Source organism: Wallemia mellicola (assembly GCF_000263375.1).
Source record: "Wallemia mellicola CBS 633.66 unplaced genomic scaffold WALSEscaffold_5, whole genome shotgun sequence".
Taxonomy (NCBI): Eukaryota; Fungi; Basidiomycota; class Wallemiomycetes; order Wallemiales; family Wallemiaceae; genus Wallemia; species Wallemia mellicola.
The window spans coordinates 1-26,740 of record NW_006531962.1 but is presented as its reverse complement, the minus strand read 5'-3'; the positions used below and the strand labels follow the sequence as shown (position 1 = coordinate 26,740).

The following is a 26,740-nucleotide window of genomic DNA, read 5'->3' as shown; positions in this document are numbered from 1 at the left end:
ACACTTGTACTACCCTGACTGTGCGTTCCTGGAGACACTAGCTTACAGATATAACATATGTATGAACCATGTATGCCCCATAACTTCTAGTATTGCGCATCATTGAAGTATTTCTGGAACTTCGTTTTTATTTACGTTGATAATAGATTGAATTGAGTATTTAATATAGTGAAACGAAACATCAAATAATGAAACAATCCATCAAAGTATTACAAAATGCATAGAACAAAAATTATGAAAAAGGTATTGTAAAATCAAAATAATTCCTGATAAATGTCACACACTTCCGTACTCCTCACGGTTGTGACTCTCATTACGCGATGCATCCTCGTAAGTTGGAGGAACATCAGCTTCCATTTCTTCCTCACCATTCCGAACAGCAGGTCCTGCATCTCGATGTAATTTTGGTACTCTATTCAGAGGAGCAGATTGGGGTGATGGATGAATAGGTGTATAAGGCGAATGAGTACTGGCATTCGTAAGAGATACGGGTGAGTATGTAGAGCTGCCTTGGTTTGAAGTGTTTTGGTGAGAGTTATCTTGGGTAAATGGAACTACTTCTCCCATATCATCGATATCCTCATTAGGATCTCTATGTTCTATGTCGCTTTCTAGCTTTCGAGCATATTCAATTCTTGCATTCGAGTGTTTTTTATACTTGACGAGTAAGAAGAACACTAGGGCTGCCAGTGCAGCGCCTCCTACAACGGCACCAACGACAGCACCAGCAATAGCACCTCTTGATATACCACCTGAATTCGTACTACCACTGCTGTTGTTTTGCGCCGCAGTTGGCGAGGCCTCTAATGGTTTATTGCATTCAGTTGAACCCTCGCCAATACGATACATATTTGTATGTCCTCCCAGATCCATAGCTAAATTGGTACCATGGTAAAGGGAGAAAATCATAACTTGACTTTGTTCAGGTTGAGTGAGTTGATACTCAACCGTATCATTAATATGGGCTGATTGTATGTGGATGGGGCGCGAGTTTGGTGATATAGCATAGTAATCTATCAAATCCGTTGCTTTAGTTTTAGATTTATCGATAACATTTAGAGAAAGTGTATCACAGCTATTCCAATTTGATGAATTGCTAGCAATTTCGTAATATGTCGTCACTTGATTTTTTCGAAAGCAGCCCTGCCCATTCCCGTTATCCTGCACCCTAAGTATTTCAGATGTACCACCGGTACCCATTCCATCATCATCGCCCATAGTAACCTGCAAATAATTTAGTATATTGTGATCCTAAGATAACAAACTCACAGTAAAGTGCACTCCAGCAGGCATACGGAACTCGTTATTCACATAAACACCTGATCCTGGACTCATGTTCGTAGGCTCACCAATCATTGGTGCTTTCGCGACGTCGCCGTCGATAGGGAGCTGATGTTTTATCAGTATATGAGCTATTTTATGGAAGATGAGACATACAACTAGGATGTCAGGTGAGCCGTTTGCACCAGAGTAACGCACCTCCAATCTTCCACATTCTATGTTATTCCTAACTTCGAAACCAAAATCGCTTCTAGCGAAAGGTAACGATGCTGTGATAAGGGTAGATAGGAATATAAATCTCATATTAAAACGGATAAATGAGATATTTGTCAAGCCGGTATTTTATATAGTTTTTCCTCTGAACAAGAGTTGATTGTAATTAAGAAAGGATGAACGTGAAACACTCACGGAATCTTTCTTACGTGATTTTCAAAGGTACAGAAGACTATATAGATGCGACACAATACAACTAGCCTGGAAGTTAAATAGACCTATTAATGTTCCCCACATGTCCTTTTGCTGCGCATAAATTCCATCTCGGAGGTTGGGAGTTAAATATTGTTAAGTATGGTACATAAATACAAATTACGCGACTATGTTAGTGAACAATATTTGATGAAGTATAACACTTTTTTTTTATACTATTGGCCTCTCAATGTACCCTGATCGTTCCTAGGGGTGTTAGCGCGTGCAGGCGGTCACACGTAAGCGACGCTTGAGCTTATATAGAGAGTGCTTTATTAATTTTTGCAAAATTGAATGATATTAGTTTGAAATGGAAAACACTGAAAGGGTAGGATTTTTAATAATCATCATCTATTATTTTAATTGATTCAGCTTTTTATTGTCGGATAAGGTTGTGATTAAGGAACAGAAAATAATAACATGAACTCTACAAATCTAAAACACTTATTAAGTCTCCAAATTAAATATTAGAAGGTGAAGGTACAGGACGTATATTTCTTTCCACGCTCTTTTTATATTACTCAAAAGTATAGAGTTTATCAATATATGTACAATGTTTTTCCGATAACCTCACCAAACGGTACTGATTTGGGCTTATATAACTTAAGAAGGGAAATCAAACCAAATAATCTAATACAGCTTCTCTATGATGTAGTGGAACACATTATATCAGTTAATGAGAAGATGGAAGTATGATAGAAATAGTGCGCAATTTGATTATAAAAGCAGCTGTAATGTCCACAAGCAGCTGTACTGAATATCTCAGCTGCACCCGCTAAAGTTGTCAGCTGCTTGACATCCGACTATCGGAGATTATATTATTTAAAAGAAATATAGTAGCTTTTTGAAGTGCAATAACGTAAAAATATAAGAAATGCCACAACAACTTAACTTTGGTGTACTAGGATTAGGTAGAATGGGTATTAGACATGCTCTCAATGTTGTCAAAGAACCACGAGCAAACCTATTGGCGGTAGCAGCCAGGAGTAAAGGAACACTAGATTCAGCAAGAGAAGTTTTACCTGCCAGCGTTGAGTGAGTCTGAGGATTTATAACTGCAATATCTAATGTTGTCTCAGATTTCATAACAACGAGGACGAAGTAATCAATCATCCAGAAGTACAAGCCATTTTAGTTTCTACAGATACGTCTCAGCATGCACGTTTATCATTAAAAGTTATAGAGGCTGGAAAGCATCTTTTGGTCGAAAAACCGATTAGCGTTGATTTAGAAGACTCAAAGTCTGTCGTTGACGCTGCCAATAAGCATAAGGAATTGAAAGTTATGGTCGCGTTTGTTAGACGCTTCGATGAATCATACAGAGAAGCATATAACAGGATTAAGGATGGTGAACTAGGCGACGTTTATTACGTTCATGGCGCTACAAACGACATGTATGACCCTGAAGCAGCCAAATTCTTCAAAGAGTTCTCAAAAGCTAATGGATCGATCTTAGTAGACTGTGGTGTACATGATGCGGACTTGATTAGATGGTATATTGGCAACGAAAAGGTTAAAAAGGTAACAGCAACAGGTTACAATGCACTCATTCACGATCTCGCAGAAAGTCAAGATGCTGATAATGCTGTTGGTAATATCCAATTTGAAAGCGGAAAAATGGCAACATTGTACTTATCTAGAACCGCCAGACATGGTCATAGCTGTTCTCTCAATATTATTGGAGGCGAAGGCTCCTTCGTAATCAATTCGGACGATGCACAAAATAGATTAAGGTTATTCAATCAAACAGGTTTGAATGTAAAATCTCATAAAACCTACTATGACAGGTTCAAAGAAGCTTTCGCGAATGAACTAAGCGAATTCACCGAGGCTATATTAGAGAACAAAGAACTTCCAATTACTGTAGATGATGCCCATGAGGCTGCAAAAATGGTAGTCGGTTTACAAATGGCATTCAGATCAGGAAAGCAAGTATTTTTCGATGACGCGGGATATCCAATAAAACCATAACTAAGAATATACATTTGTATCTACGAGTATTGACTAAACTTGTTTAAGTTCTCTTAAGTGGCTCATCATGGCAAATAAATTGTACAGTGTGTTGTTCACTGGTGTAGGTATTCCTTTTGCTTTACCTTCCTCTATAACGTATCCCGTAATGTATTTTATTTCTGTCTCAGGCATTGTCATATGTTTTATATGATAATCACGAGCAGTTGAGTTGAAATTAGTGTAGGTTGCAAGTGAAGCTTTCCTAGTCAAGTTTGCTGTGCTTGCAAGGTCTAGATCAAGCACCTCGCAGACCTCCCTCAAAATGTCATATATTAATTGCTCATTTGATGGCATAATTTGATCGTTGGAAACATATGCTTTTTCATATAACTCACCAGAAGTAGCTTTCAAAAGCGCACCTAGCATATTGACAACACAATTCACTGCAATTTTAGATTTGAGTGTGTTCTCCAAATCTTTAGGAGGGACAACTTCGATTGTGTAATTAGTTTTCATTAAAACATCAATAAGCTCCTTGGAGTTATCGTTTAAAGGCTCTTCTAGGTGAGTTGATGTGCGTAAAATACCAGTTCCAGCATCAACAACATGAAACTTTTCACGTAAAAAGGCGCCAAATGTGATCATTGAATTGAGTATTTGTGATTTTTTCTCTAGATTTGTATCCTTTATTAGCTTTTCATTTCTTTTAAACCCATTCTGAAGAAACAATATGGAAGAATCTTTTGAAAGTGCATGTTGCACTGATGATACTGCGTTATACGTATCTTCTCCCGCTTTTGTGCATACTATCAGCTTACTAATTGGTGTAATCGTGCTAGCATTTTGAACTAAGACGTAGTCGTTATCAAATGTACTATGTCAGTATATCAACTTTATACTCACATTGGATGTCTTCTATTGACCTTGTCACTCCATCAGGTAGTTCGTATATCAGTGAATGCTGCTTTGGCATTGTCCTACAAATCAACGACACTGGTCTTTGTATTTTTGAAGCTATAACACAACCGATACTACCAGATCCTAGTATATGAATCATATTCTTTAGGTTCTGTTAGTGATCTTGGTTGTTATGATGATGTATGAATGATATGACTCACTCACTATCAACTTGGAAGGATAAGGTACAAATAATCAGAAATCCAATGTGAACTCTTTCATGGAATTTACAATGCAAGTTGGAACTGCCTCTTATCTCATATTCTCTTGCGCCTCTCTAGTAGCTCAGCTATCTTCTCTTTCCATTACCACCACTATTTGGATAAATTAGGGCAACGGATTTTACCATTATATTTCCGTGATATAATTCGCATTTAATTTTCGTTTATCGCAATTTAAGTTCTCGCATATCACAAATTCTTATCTGTTGCATCGTTGATAAGCAATAATCGCTTATCAGTCTATTTATTACGATACTTTATTGTTTAATAATTCATGCAAACGCTCAAAGCAATTATAACGAAACTAACGACGAAAGATGGATGGCTTGACAACAACAGTTTCAACTATGCTAGTCTCTTTAAGCCTCAATTTCCTTATTCACTTCCCAACAAGCCAAGAAAGCGAACAAAACCATCGCCATTCTTCTCTCTTGATACGGAATTGCCCATTCTGATACTCCTAGTAACTGGTTTACAGCACGCTTTGGCCTGTCTGGCTGGCGTTATAACGCCGCCAATGATAATCAGTTCATCTCTCAATTTCTCTCCTGACTTACAATCTTACATGGTATCATCATCTCTTATATGCAGTGGAATATTGTCTATAATTCAAATGCTACATCTCAAAATACCGTATACAAATAAATTCATTGGTACAGGTATAGTGACAATTGTTGGCGTTTCTTTCAACACAATACCGGTTTTTTCGTCTATGGCCAACCGTATGTATAATAATGGAACCTGTCCCATGGATGATCAAGGAAATAAATTACCTTGTCCAGAAGCATATGGGTACTTTATCGGAACGTGTATGCTCGCTAGCTTATTGGAAATTGGTATATCACTCCTTCCTTCAAAAGTAATCAAAAGGATCTGCCCTAGAGTTGTATCTTCCACCGTTATCATAATGATCGCATGTAATTTGATCCAATCTTCAGGATTCGTGAATTGGGCAGGTGGAAGTGATTGTACTACCGCCTGTCCTAGTGCTGACGCACCTAGACCACTACCGTACGGCGCTATTGAATTTATTGGATTGGGATTCCTCGCCGTTTTAACAATCCTGCTTGTTGAAATATTTGGTAGCCCATTCATGAAAAGTGGCAGCTTGATCATTGCTTTAGCAGTAGGATCCACCGTTGCAGCAGCCTGTGGATATTGCATCAATAAAACACGTGAATCACCAGTGATAACGTTTATCTGGGTTCATACATTTAAATTACGTCTCGATCCACCATCAATCTTACCAATTATGGCTATCTATCTTGTCAACTCCATCGAAGCACTCGGTGACGTTACAGCAGCTTCAGAAGCATCGCGTTTGTCTATCACTGGGGACAAATTTGATGAAAGGATTCAGGGCGGTATTCTCGCTGATGGTCTTGCTGGTATCTTCGCAGGTGCAATGACACAGGCTCCGATGTCTATATTTGGTACGTAAAGTACTTGCATAAAGAACACGATTAACCGCGACATGCAGCTCAGAATAATGGTATAATCGCTTTAACAAGAGTTGCTAACAGAAGCGCTGGTATAGTCTGCGCATGTTACCTCATTTTGTTCGGAATACTGGGGAAAATATCAGGCGTCTTTTTATCAATTCCAAATCCCGTTCTAGGAGGCGTAACGAGTTTCCTTTTCGCAAATGTTTTGGTTTCAGGTGTTCGCATTTTAGGTACGCTCTCATGGCAGAGAAGAGACAGAATTATACTTTCAACTGCATGGATGTTTGCATTCGGTGTTCTTTTAGTACCAGACTGGGCAGCGAACTTTTTCAGGGGCGTCCAAACGAATGGTAACGAAGCATTGGAGGGTTGGTTTGAAACAATAGAAACCATCGTATCCACACCATCAATCATTGGATGTCTAATGGCCATTTTGATGAATTTGATAATACCGAGCGATGTGGTTGAGAATGCAAACGAGAATGATATCGAACATGGGATTATTTCTGAGGTCCCCTCATTCAAGTCAACAGACATGGAGAAGTAGTAGGAAAGTAACTTTCCGTAAATTAGACAAATTTAATGTAGTAGTATTCAGATATGTATATTAGATCTGTAAAATCTATAAACTTATGAGAAGATTGCACAAATTGTTCAACGTCACTTACAATTTAGGTAGTATCTCTCTTTACATGTACCAATGATTTAAGTGCTTGAATGATCTTTGGGTCTTGGAACTCCTCACTCGCCCGCTTGTCATGTCCACCTGGCAAAGCATTCGATGAGGCGAATGCAACTGCTAATACTAAAAACACTGATTTGATTTGCATTGTGACTGTACAATATAAGAGAGAGCTTCATTTTACTGACTGCTTATTTAGTCGTTATTAATTTTCTGGATTAGGAAGTTCCTATTACGAAATCTTGAGTATGACGTAAGTATAATACAATGATGCAGGAATCTTCAAGAATTTAAAGGTATTTTAAAACATTGAAGCAGGTAATATTCTTAGTTGCTGGATTCTAATCACTTTCGTAGATTTGACTTTTGCTGGTTCTTATTGTCTTGCCTAACAGAGAAGGATATCATGCTATAAAAGTACGTTGTATCAGAAAATTTAGAAGATTGAACTGTAGCTATGAGCGTATAAGTGTCAAACATGGTTATCGACATCATTAACTTATAAACAATCCATGATCCCCCAATTTCCAGTGTAAATATTATCATGAAACAAATGACGTCGGGTTATTAGTTTTATTTATTATTTCACTTCATTGTGAGATGGTCACTTCCAAATTATCCTAGGTGTTCTAGTTTCTAGTTTAGTATAGCAACTGTATTTGCAGATTATTTTCACGATAAGTCCTTCTCCTTAGCTTGAGAACCTTTTCACTAACATCTTAAAGACAACGAAGAACGATAATAAACCTATCACCTGACTTTATAACTACTTAACAAGAACTTACTAAATGTATAATAACTACTTATTATATTAGTGTCAATATTTTATTCCTAGTTATCCTGCATTTATAACATATATCTGCTTTTATAACTACTCACACTATTTATACTTCCAGGGAGTCACTGAATATTTTCCAAACTAAGTAGACAATAAGTCATAAGCTGTAACCAAACCAACACCTTTATCAAATATTTCTACTGCATCGATTATTAAAATATATGCCCGCTTCGCTAAATTACACGTCTACTAGTAAAATAGGTGTAGTCATCTGCATTTATTATTGGAAAAGCTTAGACTAAGTTTCAAGGCCTGGTCTTTGTTTGTTTGTTTGTAAAGGAGATGGGAATATCAAGTTAGTAGAAGAGGGTGAAAATGATATCAAAAATTTTGCGTAAAATCTGTATCCCACTAGTACCCAATTTGCTATCAGAAAACTCAAACAATTTACCGTAAGAGTAAAGTTGTAAAGTTGTAATTAGGGCTGTCTCACAATAAATATGGATTTACGACATTCTACTGGTTTATTTATACACTTAATATACCAATAATCTACAAAGAGGTGCTTACCATGAACTTCTAAATAACAATTCCAATTACATAACGGCAACAGAGGATATGCGAGTGACAGGTCCCCAGAAATTTCAAGAATTCGTTAAATCGCATCCCCTATATAGTGCAATTGAATTATATGAAGCAAATACACTTCGGAAGCTTTCCGGTCTGCATACAGGTGGATCCTTTTTATGAAGTAATTATCGAATCATAGCAGAGACGATATACCTCACATTGTTTTAGTAAATGGCTTGATCGCACTTGTTAAGGACAATGAAATCGTTTATCGGGAGCCTCAAAATGTACAAGTGGGTGACAGCATCTTATCTCATAGGCCCATTGCTGCTTTTGCTAGGAAATGCTCGCTTTTGAACGTATAAAGTTGCAAGCTGAAGAACTAATCCATGTAACTGATTCAGAAACAAGCGTAAGATGACGTGCTGCCAGATTATGGTATCACATTCACTATCCCGAAATAAGAGAAGGTACGTTGTGTTACCGGGACGAACGACAAACGTTTCAAACCATAGAGCATGGTGACATTAAAAGATATCATTGAGGATACATGTATGTTTAAGTACAGGTCGCCCGACGGAATATCAAGTGCCAATGATATTCCAAAAGATAAAAAGTGACCACTTTGGTTTAAACGTCTCAAAACAGAAATAAATAAACGACTAATATAAATAAGTGATTAATATGAAAGGGCATTAAATTATAAGATATTAATTATTATTATAGTACTTATATTAGTATAATATTAGTATGATATACATATATTTTAATAACCAAATGTAGATAACGATAATCTCATAATATGATCTACATTAGAAGGTCAAACTAGAACACCATTCAGGATTCAATATTACTTAGTGGGTATCTATTCTTAGTTTTCGATCTTGAAATCCTAATATTCTTAAGGGAAATTATACGAGATTTTGAAAGGCTTGTACTACGTAATATGTGGTTGTATTGTCACAAGTAATAATTGATATCTGTTCAAATGGTATGACGTCACCATTTTCAGGAACTGTAATAATATATGCTAACGAAATATTCAAGGAATCAAGCAAATTTACGTCAATATTTAAAATTATATAAATAAAAATTTCTATCTTTCCAGTCATAAAAATGACCTCATTTAAAAGGCGCGAATTATATTAATGTGAAATCATTAATTGGTAAATATTTGTAAACCTTCCCTCAAATTGTCACCATTAATGCTCAGCAATCTCCTAAAGATAGTTAAGGATACTGTTGTAGCGCCTGTTGGACGTTTGGCTACTGGCGTTAGCGTGAGCCTTGGCTTAGCTGACACAGTTCTAGAGACAGGAAAAGACTATTTTCTCGCTGCAGATTCTGTATCAGTCACAGAATTAGTGTTTCAAGCCACTATTCACACCGTGAAAGTTATGACTGATAATCTCGCCAATGTCTTGCACATTTTTACTCAAGTATTTAATGAAAACAGTGAAACTTTAAATTGGGCATGGAGGCACAGAACAGAATTTTTCACGTTTTTGATTGATTTAGCAGGTGCCGTAGAATTCTCTAAAAGCGATAAGTCAGACTATAATGAATGGTATATGACGTCGACGAAGAACATATACGCTATAGTATATCAATTGCAGAGATTGATCTTATCCTTAGTTTCCTTATTAGCGAATAAGGACAAGTCTAGCGTTGAGAACTTAGATATGAACACGGTCCTTCATACTGATTTTAAACATGGAATTGCTTTACCACCAACCACCACTGCAAAGCTTAATGCGCCTGAGGAGAAATGGTTGTTTCTAAATGGTATTTGTGGAGAGTACCAATGGCTTGAACTCGGATGTAACAAGTTGAGGGATAGGTTCAAAAAAGAAATAACTGGAATATTTAATAGGAGTGATGGTATCATTTGGGATTTGATCGAGTGTGCAGGTGAAAGAAATGAAAAGAATAAAAGAAGTCTCCTTCAATTGACAAAAAGCAGCATGGATGCTCAGAACGTATTGAAGAAAGAATTAGTAGATGCACTATGGCCAAACACGAATGGGAAAGCCGCTCACCAAGTTGTGATGATTGCACACTCCCAAGGATGCCTCATATTGAGGCTCGTACTACAAAAAATCCTGGATGAGTATAAAGCAAAGGCACAGAGAGATGATCTCATCAATCGACTTAATATATTTACCTTCGGAAATCCAGGCTTAGACTGGAAGACGAAGGACGGTTCAGAATCTCTTCATCGTTATACAAAACTCACAGAGCACTTCGCGAACAAAGAGGATTTTGTTGCAAAGCTTGGAATTTTAAATTCTTACGACTTTGACCAAAGAGGTTATTTGAATGATCATGTTTTCATTTCCGAGTGCAAGGGTCATTGGTTTGGATCTCAGTATAGTCTCAGCAAGGATGATTACTATCTAGGGGAAAACTCAATGTTCCTCAATAACTAATGCCATCAGGTTTTAAGTTTAATGTTAGGCAGAAATTTCTTTACAAATACTTAAATTAGCCTAAGATGCCTATATAATTGATATTAATTGGTCTCAAAGGTTTATGATCTTTTCATTTATTTATTTTACGATTTTCAAAGTTGATGAATATATTGTACTGCTAGCACATTTATATTGGACTAGTGAAATGAACAAGAAATATTCAAGCGTTCATGCTAGACCATAATAGTCACAAATAGCGCCGAAACGTTTTCTTTTTTATTTGATTATTGATAATTTTGCTTTATTACAATGTCGGTGTGATTAGTTCGGTACGCTATATCTATATGGGTAAAATTGTAACCCGACTATACGTTGCTTCCAGCACCTAGTCTACTGGTCAGGAAGGGGTTTACTAACTTTCGATTGGTTTGGTAGTTAATTACATCATTGATCATTTGATCGGAAAGATACACCATATCTGTTGTAGCCTATAAGTATGATAATGAAATGCTCTTCTAACCATTTTATAAGGGGATGATTCTTATTTAGAGAAATACAGAACTTCCACTATCCTCGGACTGTCCATGTAACCAACAAGATCTATAGGACTTCCACTTTACTCGGACTGTTCTTGTGATAACATTTCATTAAGGTATAAATAGCTTGGAACTTACTGTTGGCATGTCAGTTTAATAACTTCAGAACAGAATCAAAGATGCAAATTCATTCAAACACATTGTGAGTATTAATGTTTTAACTTACAAATTATCAACTGATACAGATTTACAGCATAGTTACTGGTGGTGTAGGTGGTTGTGGTAAAGCCGTTGCTAAAGCTATTCTGGAGAAGGATGGATATGTCGTACTATTTGACATAGTCAAAGCTGAAGTTGCAATTCCACTTGCTCAACAAATTAGCAAGGATCGAGCACTCTATATACAAGCTGATATTACTGATGAAGATTCAACAAAGAAAGCCGTTAAAGCTGCATCTAACGCTTTTGAAAAGAAGTTAGTAGGCGCTGTTCATTGTGCAGGCATTGCTGTAAGACAGCCATGGTCACCCATAGTTTCAGATTCTATTCCAAACTTTAGAAACGCACTAAATGTTAATGTGGGTTTTCTATAATAAATATAAGCACCTTGAAGTCTAAGCGCACTAAAACAGACACTCGGAACGTATATTCTAAATGCGGTTGTTGCAGATGCCATTAATGAAAGACATGAGCCCCTCAAGTATGCGTCAAAAGGGTTTTTCAAAACTAAAGAAGAAAGAGGTGCAATAATTAATTTCGCTTCAGTTTCTGGCCATGATTGTTATGCAAGAAATCTTGGTTATGGACCAACGAAAAGTGCAGTTTTAGGTATTACTAGAACAATGAGTGATTTTCTTGGTGAAAGTGGTATGTAAGAATCGTTAATAGTGATGTTTGCTAAAAATCAAAAGGTATTCGGGTTAATAGTATATCACCATCCATAATAAATTCTAATATAACTGGACCCGTTTTTCCGTACTTCTTAAGTGAGTTGGAAAGGTCATCATCATTTCCAGCTAGAGCCATAGAACATGACGAAATTGCTGGAACAGTTTTATTCCTAATTGAAAATGGAATGATGAATGGTCAAGACATCAGGATTGATGGTGGTTGGAGATTAGTAACTGACAGACACCCGGACAGACCAGATTATCGTACATTAGCACCAGGACTTGAATAAAATGTCTTACTTTTTTCCTCTAATTTTTTTGCTAGTTGTAAATTTGGAATTAAGTTAGATTAGGTGCAAATGCTGATGAAGTAGTGTTCCATATATGAGGAATGATTCAATGAGAACAGATTAAAAAGGCGTAGAATAAAATTTGATAAGTGATATAACACGCATTGAAAAGGTAGAATAAGGACTCAGCAAGAACACAACGTATTCATTTACTATAGCTTCTACCACAGAGAGCAACGTGACCCTAGAAACGCCATGATAAAGAGCGTATTCAATGAAAAGGACGCACACATCACGCTTAACAGCTTTCCCACAACCACGAATAATAAGTAGCTATCTTTGAAAAGTATAAATTGATTGAAATTGTTGGAATAATACGTGTAAAAAATGAGCAACGTATGATGTATTCACTTCTGCGAGTCGTTGGTATAGTTGTGTAATTTGATAAGCTAAATGAACAAATTCATCATCGATTCATTTATATGCAGCTTTATTGTGTTTTCAGCAAGGGGTTCAACCTTCTCGAATGAGTTAGTCAAAAGTGAGAAAGAGCCAAAATACAAAACAAGTACCTATACTGACATAGTCAGAAGTCAAACTATATTAAACTGTTTCACTTCAGACAACCTTCGGCAGCCTGAAAAAGTTATATGTCGACTTATAGAGAAGGATATCGCATTTTACAATGCTGCAGAATTAGGGAATTTCTTTGAAGAACGATCGTGGTAACTATAAACCCATTGTATCTCTCTTTCAACAATCCATGCGTTACGTGAAAGGCTATTTCTTCAGGAGGGAAGGGGCAAAGATGACTGTGGATCAATTCAAGCTGCTACAAAATAGGAGTATATTCAACCCATCTACACAAGATATTAAAGCTAGCCTACATGAGACTGCCTTATGAAATAATAAACGCTCTTTGTCTCAAAATCATTAGTGCTGTTAGTAAATCAATCTTTTCTAAAACAATGAATTGCAACTGTAGATACCGAGAATCGACCTTTAAATTCCTCATTGTTCGTAAACTCAAGACAACAAGGAACAATGACAAACTAATGCTGAGAGTCACAAAATACTTAATCATCATATTCTAATTGAGAATCTAAATGTCACACCTTTAACGTTCGAAGCCTTGGTAAGCCAAACTTCTTTAAATAGTGTCAATAGTATAAACAATGAATTTATAGACGTGGTTGACTGGTGGCTAACTAAGCAAAACTACCTGTTGGAGCCGAAAGCCAGACCGAATATGATAAAGGTACTACTTTTAAGGCTACGGGTTTACTTTAACTTGCCTTTAGTTTCCTTAAGCTTTTATGCGATTAGATTGTATAATGATTTGTTCTATTCATTGGAATAATTTTTTGTTAATCATAATAAGTTGGAGACGTGTAATAAAATACATCAGATGAAAATAAAAATAGATAACATTGATTCTATAAGAAAAACAGTATTCTCTCAAATTTCTGAAGATCCAACAGATCCATTAATAAAACAGTATCGAGTGGATGCAAATGAGAAAAAATTGATAGTCTCACGATGCTAATTTTCTTTTTCATTGCAGCGTAACCTTGAGTCCAAATTTCAATAAAATAAAGAGTGTGTATAAGCTATATTGATACAGAGGGTGAAACTTGATTCATATCATGTATTCATATTCTAGCGAAATCTGATCAGTCAATGTGTCGTATGATTACAGCGAGTCGAAATTTTTGTTTTCATTTATTATATTTTTACTGGAGTACGGATTTACGTATGTCCTTTGCAAGTATGATTCTAAATTTCGCGAAAGATTGGCAATGTTCTCAGCGATACTTATGTGAGTCCTGCTCAATAGCTGATGTATAGCTGTGAAATTCTTATTGAAACCAATCATTGTGCTAAGTAAGTCAATTATTTGTATCAAATTTCGAAATGCCAGCTCATTAGCTTTGATATATTTCAAATCGCTTTCATCTCTTGAACTTCTGGTTAATTCTGATTAATGCAAATTAGGATATATCATATTAGCCTTTGATGTAGGAGATGTATTCACCATCGTTATTCCTAATCGCCAGGAAATCACAGGTGGTCATATTGGCAAAGGTGCTCAGTATAACTTCTTAATTTCACTTCTCGAAAGCGTGTCAGAATACGCTTACGAGTACTTCTTTGGGGCACGGCTGTAGCACCGACAACCATTAATCGTGGACGACATTTAATCAGAAAACTAAAGTTCGTTGGACCATAATACGCATAGTCCAAGCACACTTGAAAATATATGTTAGAATGTACAATTTGACTACGTTACTCCGCGTGATTTAAGTTTTCAAAGGTTTCATCTAGTAATTTCACCCTCGCTAATGATCTTGGCGTGATTCTTATCTCGAACGGATGTGGTTTCATCAATCCACCTGGAAGGAATCCCGTTGCATGGTCGATATTGATAGGTATAGGCTTTCCTTTCTCGTCCCTTGCTTGCTCGATATTTAATGTCCATATTATTGTTGAGAATTCTAAGAGAAGTGTGGCTTCTGCGAGATGCTGGCCAGGACAGATGCTGACAAAACGTAAGTATATTCTCCAGAAACATAGCTTTGCTTACCGTCTTCCAAATCCAAACACAAATACTGGGAGCTCTGGGTCGTCTATGTAGCGTTGCGGATTAAGAAGATGTGGATCTTTGAAAAGTCGTTCATCCATTGACATTGACCTGGATTTGGTTATGTTTAAATTCAATGTAAAAGAGCTGCTCACAATATGTTTCCAATAACAATTGATCCTTTTGGAATGTGATAGCCGTTATGGAGATCATCGCTACCGGAAGCATGAGGTATACCAATGGGTCCAACTGGTCTCCATCTGAATACTTCCTTGATCAATGCCTTAAGCTGATAAAATGGTTATTGGTGTACCACCAGGAATTAAAGATTCCTCACGTAGGGTAAATTAAGCTCGTCTTCATGGGTTGGCAAGCGATCGGGTCCAATGACTCTGTCGACTTCCTCTTGAGCGGTTTTGAGAATATCTGGATGAAGGGCCAAGGCCATCCTTATTACGTCAGAGCTTTTTTACTTCTGGTCTTTAGACATACATCATGATACTCGAAAATACTGATTGAGTATCAGAACCGGCAAGGTAAAATGCGCCAAGAGCCTGTGTTATCGTCAGATTCAAACCAAACTGTAATAGGGACCCACCCAGTATTGCTCTTGATAGTCAACATCTTGATCTTCAGTGCTTTGAAGGAGTCTACTAGCAATTCCTTCAAGTTTCTGGCCTTGTCGCTGGGAGCACACGTAAGATTATAAAAAGGATAAGCACTACTCACTAAACGATCCTTTACACTATCCATTAAGCCCTTGTAGATGCCGTCGGCTCTTTGATAGTAATCCTCGGCATATACCTTGTCAGGTAGTCTGGGGACATGGCGCAGGACGGGTAGAGCATCAATGATGTTATTACCAGCCTCCATTGCATATACACTTGTAAAGGTTAGAGAAATTCTGACCCGTGTAGATTCACTTACATCTCCTCAGCCAATTGAGCAACCTTGCGAGCGTCCTTTGCAGACTCCTCAGATCTGATGGGAAGATCATAACATCCACTCATAATCTAGCCAGTGATTAGCAAAGCTGAGTTTTCTACTAAAAGCCTTACGATTGACGTGATAGATCTTTGTATGTTATCTCTAAATGATGCCGGTGTATCGACCAAAGTCTACAAAACCGTTAGAAACCAATAAAATGTAACACATAAGCTTACTTTTACTAGTCTCTGAACTTCAAAGGTCTGTATCTTGTGGAATGCTGAGGCAACTTTGACAGGTCTCAGTTCACTGACGAGAAGTTTTCTCACTTTCTTGAACCTGACCAACTTATTAGAAGATGGGCGCACCACAAATATGCCATACCTTTCATTATTTGAAATAAAAGGCATCATGTAACCCTTTTGCATCAACTGAGATGCCATCCAGAATCTGATTTAGAATTAGGTCAATTGAGATTATTAGGTGTTGATGCATACGAACGATGGCCTCTCACTATAAACCTTATGCTTAGTCTCAAAAAGATCTTTGGCAGTTTGATAATCGTTTACTACAATTATAGATTGATTGAGGATCTGTAAATGTACGAGGGGACCTGGAAAAAGATTTAGAACAGTCAAACATAATATTAGACTCACCATACTGTTTGGCAAGCCCATCGAGATACTGAACCAAGTTTTTACCAATTAGCTGATGCGCATTACCAATAATAGGCAACTTCCGTGGTCCAGGTGGTAGGTGCTTAACCCTTGGTCTGCATACAACTAAGAACAGTAACGTAACTGCTCCCACGGCGTACGTCCAGTTTAACGTATAGTCAAAAGCCATAATGATTCAATTATAGAGAGTCGTAAGGAAATTTCTCAAAATAATGCGGGTTTCATTGGCTTGCGGCCGCATAAGCATGTCCTGCATCAAGTCAAATTTCGTGACTTTAACGGATATTTTATAAATATGACCTTCATCGCAGACATAGTAGGAAATTATTATAAAGTTGGAAGCGGGGTAATTCTAGGTGTTGTCTTGATTTGGCTCGTAGTTAAAGTGAACACAAAATCACCTCTTAAGAATATCAATGGTCCATCTTCAGATAGCTGGCTTACTGGTATGTTGAAGTAGCTATATATTTCATTTTTTGATAGAATATTAGGGCACATGCTTAAGCTCTTCGATCCAAATGGATTCTTTTATCACGAGCAACTGGTAGATAAATACGGTGATATATTTAAATATAAAGGCCTAGCTGGAGAGTCCAGCTTATATGTATCCGATCCAAGAGCTTTGCAGCACATTCTCTTTAACGATGGGAAACTTTTCGAAGCACCGGACAGGTCGTTGGCTTTATCTCAGCTCTTATTCGGTCCCGGTGTTAGTGGTGTTAGAGGCCACCAACATAGAAAGCAACGTCGTACGCTTAACCCAGTTTTCGCAGCAGGTCATACTAAAGAACTGGCACCAATTCTTAATTCAATCGCTGGAAACGTGAGTAGATAGAGTCCGAATTCCTTCCTAAATTTTCGTCAGTTCATAAAAAAGCTTGAGGCGGAAGTAGGTACTCAAGGTGACGTCAAAGTAGACATCCTTGAGCACTTCTCTCACGTTACCCTCGAGGCCATTGGTCAATGTGGATTGGGATATTCATTTGAACAAGAGGGTGATGCTTATGGTGAGGCTGCTGGTAATCTCATGTAAGATTAAAGTAACCTTCCGAGGTATTTCAGTCTGACATGAATCACAGTCCAACTCTTACCGAACTTCGCGTTTTTATCCCTATTCTTCCAACTCTCATTAAACTCGGTCCTCGTGTTTTCAGAAAATGGGTTGTAGATAAGCTGCCCATTGCATCACTCAAGAAAATGAAGAGTATTGTCAACTTAATATACGGTACTTCAGTGAAGATTTACGACAGGAAATCAAAGGCATTTAAGAATGACTCATTTGAAGCTGGCGTTCCCGACGGAAGTGATATAATGACTAGTATCTGTGGGTACTTGACTACCTAATAAGACAACTTTTGAATACCTTGCAAAGTCAAGGCGAATAATTCAGCTAAAGCCTCAAATAGACTAGAAAGAGACGAAATACTCGGTATGATAACGCAAGTATTACTAGATGACTGAAAGTTTCATCTGACCTACTTTCTAGTCTTCTCGTTTTTGCAGCCCATGATACTGTAGGTTTGCTTGTCAATATTACTGTAACGTTTATAGGCCTATAGACATCCGGTGCACTCTCTCGTATACTCGAAGTTTTATCAAATAACAAAGAAGCGCAAGACAAACTCCGAGCCGAAATCAAGAACGCATCGGCCGCCGACGGAAACTTCGAACACGACGTTGTCCAAAGTTTGCCATATTTGGAAAAGATTATAAAGGAAGTTTTAAGATTGTGAGTCTTTGTTTTCCCTACTAGACCAAGATAACCCTACATAGATTCCCACCCTTGATCACAATGGAAAGAATGTAAGAATACTCACCGCCTATATACTGACACCCTGATAAATTTCCAGCGCAACCAAGGACACGGTTCTTCCTCTGTCAAGACCTATTCACACGACAGATGGCCATCATATCTCAGCTATTCCGCTCAAAGCTGGCACAACAGTAATGATGGGGCTTGCGGCCGCCAACAGAAGTAAATTTGTTTGGGGGGAAGATGCCAGAGAGTTTAAACCAGATAGATGGGACGATGTCGAAAAAAGCGAAAAAGACAAATCCAAATCACTCCCTGGCGTTTGGTCCTCAATTTTAACATTTTTAGGTGGAACTAGAGCGTGTATAGGATACAGATTTGCTTTGCTTGAGATGAAAGTTATCTTATCACATTTAATACAAACCTTTGAATTCAAAGAAGCGGACGTAAATATTTCTTGGAGAATCGGTGCAATCCAGTCTCCACATACCGATGAAAAAGACGAACCTAGTTTACCTTTACTTTTGAATGCAGTGTAACACATAATATATTCTGTTCCTAATCACCGTTGAAAATTTTCTGATAACGTTGTTTACAAAATGCTGTGATAAGGGTCGGATACTATAGAACAGATCTCTATGAGCCTTTTTAGGCTATAATAGCATACGATCACGTCAGATATGCAATTTTAGGAACGATGCAGTTGCAATTACATTCAATTAGTCAATACTTTAAATTTAGATACCGTCCTCCTAAACCTCTTCATTCTTCTTCCACATAATGTCAATTTCAATTCCGCTAGAGACATTCTTTAAATTCGAGTTACTTGTCAGCATCAATGTTTCGCAAGAACTTAATTTTGAACTAGTTCCCATTCTCACTCAAAACGACACTAAGAATGTAAATCCAAGTGCTGTTAGTGGTGATTGCAGTACAAAAAATATCGAACTCAGGTCACTCGATTTTCCTGACAGGCGGGTTATCAAAATAAATCTCAACGATAGCTTGAATGGGAAAAAATGTACGTTAACTAATTCTAATGTATTTTTCCAATTCACAGATGCATAGCCTCGAGCACGACAAGCCCGTTATTTGAGGCCAAAGATACCACAATGGATTTTAATGTATCGACACAGCCCCATCAGTCTATGTCAACCGGCGACCACAGTAATAATCTAGCACAAAATATATTAAACGTCAATAGTACAACTGCAAATGAAGCTGCTGGTGAAAATCTATTTTGTGAGGCAACTACTTCCTATCATGATCTAATTTGATGACGATATCGCGAAGCTAATTTAGGACTGGATAGTTCAATAGATTTTAGTAAAATACTACAGGATTATTTAGATGGGTCTGGCTTTAAAGAGCAGACGGTAGGTGTTTTTCTTTATCGGCCAGCATGGTCTAATCGATGCACTGATAGACTACAGAGCTGGACACAGCACTTAATGACTTCGCCGGCGACCAGAACGTTTTGACACCTCCAAAGTCGCCCGAGTTCCCCATGATCGAAGCGTAGGGTACAATAAACCTAAATGCGTTTCTAACGAACAGTTTACAGGAAGGGGAAAGGCAGACCTTGGACCTGTCCAGTCAGTGGATGCGGAAGACAAATGAAGAAGGAATATACATTCAGGTTACACATGAACTCCCATAATTGCAAGCCTACACCTTCATACCCTTGCTCTTACAACTGTGGTGTCAATTTTTCAAGAACGCACGACAGATTGCGACACGAAGTTAATAGACACGGAAAGAAGCCCGATTTTATCTGCAGTAAGTGTAGCAAGGTTTTTCTAACAGAGAGGGTTTTACTTAAACACTCTGCTACCTGTTAGCGGCCCAAAGGATGTACGAAAGACACGATGAGATCATTTGTATATATAGTTCGAGTTGTATAATATTTATAAGTTTTCAAGTGCCTCTCTTGCTTCAAAAGATGGAAATAGCCACCAAGCTCCTCGAATTCTCTTACAATTCGAGAGTAAATACCAAGTAATCAAATTATTAAAATTTCATCCGTCGGAGAATCCACTCGGAAGTTTCAATGTGACGTTTGCAATAAACGATTCTCGGTAAAGATCTATCCAGTTCTTGGCTAATGACTTCACCTGAGTTACATTACATTTTCGTGGTCTGAAGGAAAATGATAGACATATTACTCATCTAATTTTACAACAGTCCAAATGAAACCTTTCTCCCTATAGAATAACACAGAAGTCAACCACTTAGCATACTTGCAGCTTTTGTCTGACTGAAAACACGGAGCTAACGAGTGACTACAATTAAAACCGCTTATATTAATCAGCTTAATTATCCTGACACCATACTTCTGATAAGAACACCTGTCACGTACCTAATTTGACGCAATCAAGCGACGTCACGGAAACGGTGAGTTGTCCGCATAATTTATGTCGCTCCGATACGTAGTTTGTACTGAATATGTTGACTTGTAATGTGATTGCATCTGTATTTACAATTATTTAAACGTGTAATGAGGACTCAAATCCAGGACAACACCGTGTTCGTAGAATTTCCAGACCCCTGGCTCGATTTCGCGAAGCCTGGACTTGTAGTAGCCGGAATTCACATTTTCAACTGTACCCAAGAACAAGATACTTCCTTCTTCCACGTTCTCTGGAGGTGGTGCTTGAAGAGATTTGAGGACTACCAATTGAGCATCTATTTTAGCAGTGCGAGTTTCCAAGTCGATATCAATAAGAATGTTTGAGGTAGAATGGTGACCCCATTTGCCCTTCCATTGCTTGTTCATTTGCTTGTGTACCGCGCTTAATTTTCGTTATTATTGGTATTATAGTTTTGTGATAAACACTCTACTTACCTAATGACACCTTGTCTACCTATCAGGGGTGGTCTGAAAGCTACGTCTGTGCCATTCTCATTCACATACAGTTGAGTGACACTGTCCTCTGTAAACAATTCTGACAATTCGACTGCTGCACGTTCATCCACCCTCCTGACGTAATTAGCCAGTGTCTGCTCAACAGCAAATCTTGAGTTAATGAGATCAATTTGGCGGGCTAGGTGTTCGTTTGACATTTCTACTAATACTGAGTCAAAAGGCTTAGCGTATTTAAGGCCGACAATCCCTCGCGGACGCATTACTAATTGTCGCAACAAATCTCGTAACAGTTATGTTTATAAATCCTTAGTTTGGAAAACATATGATGCTCATGAAGGAAATTGAGGACGATGTTGGTGAACGCCTTGAGTTTGAGGAGGAATACGATGTTAGCTTCATTCGTAAGGACTTAGACAGTAACAGGACCTTTTGGAGCAAATATATATGGGACAGTCTCGTAAGTGTGCTCTCTTTGGCTGCTTTTATCTCATCACTGTCGTCACAGGACAAAGATCCACGAGAGTGAGCATCTTCCTAAAGCAAAGGGTAAAATATTGACTTGAAGCAGGCGGAAATTCTTATTCAAATTGGATGTTATCCTCATTTCTCTCCTCTCACTTGGCTTTTTTTGCGAAACACTTGATGCTTCAAACGTCACGAACGCATATGTCAGGTAGATTGTCTTAAATTGTTTTGGATCATGTCTCACAGGGCTGTAGTGGAATGCGAGAAGAACTGGGCTTCCAAGGCAATCAGTACAATACAATGCTAACGACAAGGTTAATTGGCTACGCTATAGGTCAAATTCCAAGTAACCTCATACTTACGAGACTTTCACCTCGTTATTGGCTACCGTTTTGCGAGGTATGTTTACTGTGACTGTACAGCACTGATTTCATATCCAATAACAGGTTATGTTTTCCGTATTTACGTTTGCTTGTTGTGCAGTCAAAAGTCCAACTGATATCTCGATCATTCGCTTCTTTGTGGGTTTATTTCAAAGCTCTTTTTATCCAGGGGCTCTATTTGTCGTTGGTAATTTTTATCGCAAAGACGAACTGGCGAAGGTGAGACATTGTCTTTCCTTCTATAACTTTCTCTAATTCAAATAGCGAGGTGTTTTATTCATTAGTATGGCAGGCTCTGGACAAATTTTTAGTGGCATCCTCCAAAGTGCAGCGTATACGAACCTTGATGGTGTTATGAAGCGTAGCGGATGGCGATGGATGTTTATCATAGATGGCATAATATCCCTACCAATTGCGATGGCCGGATTTCTTCTATATCCTAGTTTTCCAGATAAAATCAAACCTGGTAAGATCTGGTCTGCATATGATATTGCTATTATGCGAAAACGCATGGAATTGGAGGACCGCAAAAGTGCTGCAAAGTTCACAAAGAGCCACCTTGTAAAAATATTTGGAAACTGGAAGGTATGGATACTTCCCTGGCTCATGATATTTTTCTCCAACACGCAAGATTTTCTTCAAGTGTATACATTCTGGTGGGTACCAATCTACATTACTGACCGAATTAATATAATTAAAGGCTTTCCAATGCTAAAAATGAGGATGGTACCAGCAAATACACCGTGCCACAGATCAATTTGTATCCCAATGGTCAAGTCGCCATTTTTATCGTCTGGAGTTGGGTAATTGGCTGGTTGTCTGATGGAGCATTCAAAGGCAATCGTTGGATACCAATAGTGTTTACTTCGGTACGTTGACACATTGTATTTGACCTTACAATAACACCCTTTAGTCGTTCGCCGTGATCGTCGCAATTGTGCAGGCTGCACTGCCAACGTATAGCACCAACGAAAGCGTCCGGATCGCGTTTTACTATCTTGTGGGCATCGGTATTAGTCAGGGCGGCTTGATGCAAGCGTGGATAAATGAACTGTGTTCGGAAAGTAACGAGGAAAGAGCGATAATTCTTGCATTTGGTAATGATTTTGCGAGTAAGTATTGAAGTCACACACCTAGAGCCGGTCACTAACACATTGCAGCTGTTTTCCAAGCTTGGGTGCCTTTGCTGCTGTGGAAGCAAACGGAAATGCCAAGAGCATTCAAAGGGACTGTCTACACAGCCTGTCTTTATGCCGCTATTATCATTACGGTCTTAATTACATTAGCGTTCATCTATAAGGATAAAAATAAAAATAAAAATGAAACGACAACTTCTGATGAGGAGATCAACGCAAATGATAGCAGCTCAAAGATTATTGAAGGTACTTAGGATTTAATCTGTAGAAACATACACATTTTGCTTTCCTATCATAATATATTTCTGTTTGAGGTAAATTCAAGACAATCACTGTGTCTAAGGATGTCGTAGAAACGAAGGTGCTTAACAAACACAAATATTCGTAATAAATCATTTATTTACATGTATTTATTCGGTGTACGCTGTTGAGGCGGACAAATCCTCGTAAGCTTCAAGCTCCTTTGTAAGGTTGTTTATTCTCTCTTGGACCTGCTCTCTAGCATCGGCACCAAGAATGAGGTTTGCTGGCGGATTTTCCACATTTGAAATGGTATATATGGCCTCAGCTCCCTTTGTAGCATCGCCGGGAAGTGGGACTACTGGGAGATATTGTCTGATGAGGTTGGTGATAAGAGATGGTTCAGTATATTCTGGGTGTGGTGGCAAAGAGGTGACATTGTCTAAAGCCTTAGTTCTGAATCCACCTGGTCCAATTGTAGTTATCTGAATGTAGATTAGGAATGAAGTCTAATAGTAATAATTAAGTAACTCACCTTGATATTCCAGGTTGGATCAAGCTCTCTAGCAATCGATTCTGAGACGCCTACGAGTGCATGCTTTGTTGCACTGTAAATCGCCATACCTGGACCAGCGTTGTATCCAGCCATCGAAGCGATATTAAGAATACGACCACCACTTGGCTTGTTGACCGATCTGAAGAATTCAATAGCCTTCTTGGTAATTTCGACTGGCCCCCAGAAGTTAATATCGAATAGTGACTTGCCGTCTTCTTTGGTGGTAGCTTCAAATTCACCAACAATACCTCTACCAGCGTTATTAACGATGACATCAAGTCTATTGTAGACTTCCTTTATCTTACTGAAAACGTCGTCAATGTCTTGACTATTCGTGACATCAAGCTTAAGAACGAGAAGCTTTGATTGGTCATACTTGTCAGAGAGGTCTTTAAGAACTTCTGGCTTGCGGAGAGTAGCAACAACGGTTTCTCCCTTTGCAAGGATAGTTTCAACGAGTGCTCTTCCGAGACCAGATGAAGTGCCAGTAATGAGCCATACACGAGGAGTTGACATGATGAATTGGAGTGATGATAGTAAGTTTTCAAGAATCGAGTAAGCTGTTTGACGCTTTAGAAGCTGATTCGCTATTTTTGGATGTGTAAGCGGAGTATGCAGCTATCACGTAATATGCGGACGCTATCTATAATCTTAAACATTCCGAACCTTCGAAAATAATAATCGCGCTCAAGTATGTATTATAATGCCAGCAATTCTAATGGTACATAAATCTAGCTTCACTATGCTGTCAGTAGCCTTATTGGACGTTTGAAAATTTTCGGTCCTACCTGGCGGCCGCAGATGATACACAATCCAAATAAAATGGTAATGTTTGCGCCCTTTTCCCTACTGATATTTAACAATGACATCTAAAGCATACGAAATTTGGTCAGAAGGCCCTTCTGTTGAATCTTTGTTTGGGAAAGACTTCCCCTTAGCCAGGGACCACATTGACTGGGAACAATTAGAAAAAGGTAGGACTGACAAGTGGCTTGATCTATGATGGCTAATTATTACAACAAGATAATGATCAATGGGTTATCGAAAAGTGGCCTTTCCAGGAAGAGGATGTGAAGGAGTATCTTTTAAGTAGCAATCTCGGCAACTTTTCCACTATGTGTGAGTATAAATTTACCTGTCACCGTTTTGCTCAATCTGCATTAGGTTTTCCATTTGGTGACCGAGAGCGCACGCTCTGGGCGGCAAGATTCGTCACCTTACTCTTCTGTCTTGATGAGGACTTGGATAGAAACCAAAAACTACACTTATTACCGATTTTGAAAGGTCTAGTTGAAGGTAGCAAGGTGAGTACTAGATTTTCCAAGGCGCAGGGCCACTGAACAAACCGCAGGAGCCTGACCCAAATGATCGTGCAGAACTTGCTATTGCTGAAGCTTGGGGCAACATTAAAAGAACAAGTGACCCAAACACATTCCAGCAACTTGTCAGGCTTACAGTTGACTACTTTAACGCCCACGGAAACATTCATTACGAAAATTACGATCAATATGTTGCGACAAGAAGAAGAAATGTTGGTGCCGTGAGTAAAAATGTAGCTGCCTGAGACAATGATTGACAAGACTAAGTACTTTATGTGGGGCTATGGAAGATACACGCTTGGTATTAATCTCAGTGACGCTCAACTTGAACATCCATTGATTAAAGAGTTAGAAGATGTTGCTGGACGTAAGCATTAAAATAGTTATAAGTAAGAAACTCACGCATATTAGTACATATAGCCTTTGTCAATGACTACATGAGCTACACTAAAGAGTATCTCACTGATACAGCCAGCAATAACATCTTGACACTCCTTCAAGTTAATGACAAATTTACGAAAGAAGAGGCTATCAAGAAGATTGTAAATGACATCGACCGATGTGAGGTCAGATATGTTGAAATTGCCAAGAAGGTGTTCGAAGACGGTGAGCTTTCAAAGTCTGAGGATGCTACCAAATTCACTCTCAATGTACCATATGCATTAAGTGGAAATGCGTGGTGGTCTCAAGTGACACGACGGTACGACGTTGATCCTAATAATCCGATTCCGTTCAGAAAGATCAATATTGACAGAAATCAGGGATACCATCCATTTGCTGTCAAGTTTGTCACCCAGCCAACTCCTAATAAACTCGAAGAAGTCAAGACAGACGCTGTCAACACAGCTCTGGCAATTCCAGTGTAATGGTTTACTTGTACATATTTTTTTTCCTTTTGCTATGGATATCTTGACAAACGAATGTAATGGAATGGCGATTAGGTGAACAAACAATATATAGAGGTGTATACATAAAGGTACCAAACTAAATTTAAGATTCGCACTATCTTGAAAATTTTCATCTAAGGACGATGAGATAACCTTCTAAATATTCCTGACCTAAAGCAACGTCAATGATCCACTCCCTGTCTGAGAGGTTAGGTTACGGTTACAACTGGTGACCGCCCGGAAACGAGCGTTTGCATGAATTGTGACGGGGGGTGTTAGATGGCCCGTTGGGGTTTTCGGGGGTGTAGAAGTCGCCTGTGTTAATCTCAAGGTCATACCTTCCGCCGTTGCTGAGATTTGGAATTGACCACCTATGACGTCAAACAACATGTGCACATGAAATCGCCCAGTATGTGTTAGGTTAGGTTAGGTTAGGTTAGGTTAGGTTAGGTTAGGTTAGGTTAGGTTAGG

General features: G+C 38.3%; 13 protein-coding genes across 13 annotated transcripts; 8 read left to right on the top strand and 5 right to left on the bottom strand.

Moving 5' to 3' along the window:
* Positions 1 to 213: 213 nt before the first annotated feature.
* WALSEDRAFT_59799 (hypothetical protein) lies at positions 214 to 1,658 on the bottom strand. The gene is made up of 2 exons (XM_006957120.1): positions 1,270 to 1,658; positions 214 to 1,224 (listed from the first exon to the last, which is right to left on the bottom strand). Exons 1-2 carry the CDS (start codon positions 1,582 to 1,584, stop codon positions 277 to 279), a joined length of 1,263 nt encoding a protein of 420 aa, XP_006957182.1. The 5' UTR covers positions 1,585 to 1,658; the 3' UTR covers positions 214 to 276.
* An 828-nt stretch (positions 1,659 to 2,486) lies between these two features.
* WALSEDRAFT_44096 (NAD(P)-binding protein) lies at positions 2,487 to 4,760 on the top strand. Its single transcript, XM_006957119.1, has 3 exons — positions 2,487 to 2,781; positions 2,826 to 4,547; positions 4,603 to 4,760. Exons 1-2 carry the CDS (start codon positions 2,621 to 2,623, stop codon positions 3,715 to 3,717), a joined length of 1,053 nt encoding a protein of 350 aa, XP_006957181.1. The 5' UTR covers positions 2,487 to 2,620; the 3' UTR covers positions 3,718 to 4,547; positions 4,603 to 4,760.
* Positions 2,681 to 4,891, bottom strand: WALSEDRAFT_56729 (hypothetical protein). The gene is made up of 4 exons (XM_006957118.1): positions 4,822 to 4,891; positions 4,603 to 4,759; positions 2,826 to 4,547; positions 2,681 to 2,781 (listed from the first exon to the last, which is right to left on the bottom strand). Exons 2-3 carry the CDS (start codon positions 4,754 to 4,756, stop codon positions 3,751 to 3,753), a joined length of 951 nt encoding a protein of 316 aa, XP_006957180.1. The 5' UTR covers positions 4,757 to 4,759; positions 4,822 to 4,891; the 3' UTR covers positions 2,681 to 2,781; positions 2,826 to 3,750.
* An 89-nt stretch (positions 4,892 to 4,980) lies between these two features.
* On the top strand, positions 4,981 to 7,034 carry WALSEDRAFT_59798 (putative purine permease). Its single transcript, XM_006957117.1, has 2 exons — positions 4,981 to 6,310; positions 6,358 to 7,034. The coding sequence occupies exons 1-2, from the start codon at positions 5,152 to 5,154 to the stop codon at positions 6,867 to 6,869; spliced, it is 1,671 nt and encodes a 556-aa protein (XP_006957179.1). The 5' UTR covers positions 4,981 to 5,151; the 3' UTR covers positions 6,870 to 7,034.
* Positions 7,035 to 9,557: 2,523 nt separating this feature from the next.
* WALSEDRAFT_56727 (hypothetical protein) lies at positions 9,558 to 10,804 on the top strand (the record flags this gene model as incomplete). The annotated part of the gene is made up of 1 exon (XM_006957116.1): positions 9,558 to 10,804. The coding sequence occupies one exon, from the start codon at positions 9,558 to 9,560 to the stop codon at positions 10,779 to 10,781; it is 1,224 nt and encodes a 407-aa protein (XP_006957178.1). The 3' UTR covers positions 10,782 to 10,804.
* Positions 10,805 to 11,478: 674 nt separating this feature from the next.
* On the top strand, positions 11,479 to 12,610 carry WALSEDRAFT_67979 (NAD(P)-binding protein; the record flags this gene model as incomplete). The annotated part of the gene is made up of 4 exons (XM_006957115.1): positions 11,479 to 11,501; positions 11,553 to 11,877; positions 11,932 to 12,166; positions 12,211 to 12,610. 4 exons carry the CDS (start codon positions 11,479 to 11,481, stop codon positions 12,477 to 12,479), a joined length of 852 nt encoding a protein of 283 aa, XP_006957177.1. The 3' UTR covers positions 12,480 to 12,610.
* A 2,155-nt stretch (positions 12,611 to 14,765) lies between these two features.
* WALSEDRAFT_63145 (cytochrome P450) lies at positions 14,766 to 16,833 on the bottom strand (the record flags this gene model as incomplete). Its single annotated transcript, XM_006957114.1, has 13 exons — positions 14,766 to 15,018; positions 15,064 to 15,171; positions 15,216 to 15,349; positions 15,398 to 15,509; positions 15,553 to 15,614; positions 15,659 to 15,745; positions 15,790 to 15,943; positions 15,988 to 16,073; positions 16,119 to 16,178; positions 16,224 to 16,326; positions 16,372 to 16,437; positions 16,489 to 16,600; positions 16,644 to 16,833. The coding sequence occupies 13 exons, from the start codon at positions 16,831 to 16,833 to the stop codon at positions 14,766 to 14,768; spliced, it is 1,527 nt and encodes a 508-aa protein (XP_006957176.1).
* Positions 16,834 to 16,959: 126 nt separating this feature from the next.
* On the top strand, positions 16,960 to 18,956 carry WALSEDRAFT_16555 (cytochrome P450; the record flags this gene model as incomplete). The annotated part of the gene is made up of 8 exons (XM_006957104.1): positions 16,960 to 17,110; positions 17,156 to 17,487; positions 17,542 to 17,693; positions 17,744 to 17,988; positions 18,037 to 18,107; positions 18,224 to 18,393; positions 18,438 to 18,467; positions 18,515 to 18,956. 8 exons carry the CDS (start codon positions 16,960 to 16,962, stop codon positions 18,954 to 18,956), a joined length of 1,593 nt encoding a protein of 530 aa, XP_006957166.1.
* Positions 18,957 to 19,197: 241 nt separating this feature from the next.
* Positions 19,198 to 20,037, top strand: WALSEDRAFT_63143 (hypothetical protein; the record flags this gene model as incomplete). The annotated part of the gene is made up of 5 exons (XM_006957113.1): positions 19,198 to 19,438; positions 19,486 to 19,659; positions 19,711 to 19,793; positions 19,844 to 19,935; positions 19,986 to 20,037. The coding sequence occupies 5 exons, from the start codon at positions 19,198 to 19,200 to the stop codon at positions 20,035 to 20,037; spliced, it is 642 nt and encodes a 213-aa protein (XP_006957175.1).
* Positions 19,660 to 22,106, bottom strand: WALSEDRAFT_59794 (hypothetical protein). The gene is made up of 2 exons (XM_006957112.1): positions 21,263 to 22,106; positions 19,660 to 21,209 (listed from the first exon to the last, which is right to left on the bottom strand). Exons 1-2 carry the CDS (start codon positions 21,541 to 21,543, stop codon positions 20,900 to 20,902), a joined length of 591 nt encoding a protein of 196 aa, XP_006957174.1. The 5' UTR covers positions 21,544 to 22,106; the 3' UTR covers positions 19,660 to 20,899.
* On the top strand, positions 21,853 to 23,521 carry WALSEDRAFT_16436 (putative MFS transporter Liz1/Seo1; the record flags this gene model as incomplete). The annotated part of the gene is made up of 7 exons (XM_006957097.1): positions 21,853 to 21,956; positions 22,003 to 22,147; positions 22,195 to 22,350; positions 22,396 to 22,787; positions 22,832 to 23,000; positions 23,045 to 23,243; positions 23,292 to 23,521. Coding segments are annotated over 7 exons (1,395 nt in total), but the record flags the coding sequence as incomplete, so codon positions are not given.
* A 60-nt stretch (positions 23,522 to 23,581) lies between these two features.
* Positions 23,582 to 24,609, bottom strand: WALSEDRAFT_31742 (NAD(P)-binding protein). The gene is made up of 2 exons (XM_006957111.1): positions 24,043 to 24,609; positions 23,582 to 23,992 (listed from the first exon to the last, which is right to left on the bottom strand). The coding sequence occupies exons 1-2, from the start codon at positions 24,577 to 24,579 to the stop codon at positions 23,678 to 23,680; spliced, it is 852 nt and encodes a 283-aa protein (XP_006957173.1). The 5' UTR covers positions 24,580 to 24,609; the 3' UTR covers positions 23,582 to 23,677.
* A 569-nt stretch (positions 24,610 to 25,178) lies between these two features.
* WALSEDRAFT_16539 (terpenoid synthase) lies at positions 25,179 to 26,248 on the top strand (the record flags this gene model as incomplete). Its single annotated transcript, XM_006957101.1, has 4 exons — positions 25,179 to 25,352; positions 25,418 to 25,603; positions 25,650 to 25,749; positions 25,794 to 26,248. The coding sequence occupies 4 exons, from the start codon at positions 25,179 to 25,181 to the stop codon at positions 26,246 to 26,248; spliced, it is 915 nt and encodes a 304-aa protein (XP_006957163.1).
* Between the last annotated feature and the right edge of the window lie 492 nt (positions 26,249 to 26,740).

Bases quoted from the DNA above. Each gene is read 5' to 3' on its own strand.
- WALSEDRAFT_59799 (XM_006957120.1), bottom strand. From the start codon at position 1,584: ATGAGATTTATATTCCTATCTACCCTTATCACAGCATCGTTACCTTTC. The intron at 1,225-1,269 runs GTGAGTTTGTTA...AATTATTTGCAG, and splicing joins CTGCTGGAGTGCACTTTACT to GTTACTATGGGCGATGATGA.
- WALSEDRAFT_44096 (XM_006957119.1), top strand. From the start codon at position 2,621: ATGCCACAACAACTTAACTTTGGTGTACTAGGATTAGGTAGAATGGGT. The intron at 2,782-2,825 runs GTGAGTCTGAGG...ATGTTGTCTCAG, and splicing joins GTTTTACCTGCCAGCGTTGA to ATTTCATAACAACGAGGACG.
- WALSEDRAFT_56729 (XM_006957118.1), bottom strand. From the start codon at position 4,756: ATGATTCATATACTAGGATCTGGTAGTATCGGTTGTGTTATAGCTTCA. The intron at 4,548-4,602 runs GTGAGTATAAAG...ACTACGTCTTAG, and splicing joins GTCAATAGAAGACATCCAAT to TTCAAAATGCTAGCACGATT.
- WALSEDRAFT_59798 (XM_006957117.1), top strand. From the start codon at position 5,152: ATGCAAACGCTCAAAGCAATTATAACGAAACTAACGACGAAAGATGGA. The intron at 6,311-6,357 runs GTACGTAAAGTA...CGCGACATGCAG, and splicing joins GGCTCCGATGTCTATATTTG to CTCAGAATAATGGTATAATC.
- WALSEDRAFT_59794 (XM_006957112.1), bottom strand. From the start codon at position 21,543: ATGCGTCCGCGAGGGATTGTCGGCCTTAAATACGCTAAGCCTTTTGAC. The intron at 21,210-21,262 runs GTAAGTAGAGTG...ACGAAAATTAAG, and splicing joins GGTAGACAAGGTGTCATTAG to CGCGGTACACAAGCAAATGA.
- WALSEDRAFT_31742 (XM_006957111.1), bottom strand. From the start codon at position 24,579: ATGTCAACTCCTCGTGTATGGCTCATTACTGGCACTTCATCTGGTCTC. The intron at 23,993-24,042 runs GTGAGTTACTTA...ATCTACATTCAG, and splicing joins ATCCAACCTGGAATATCAAG to ATAACTACAATTGGACCAGG.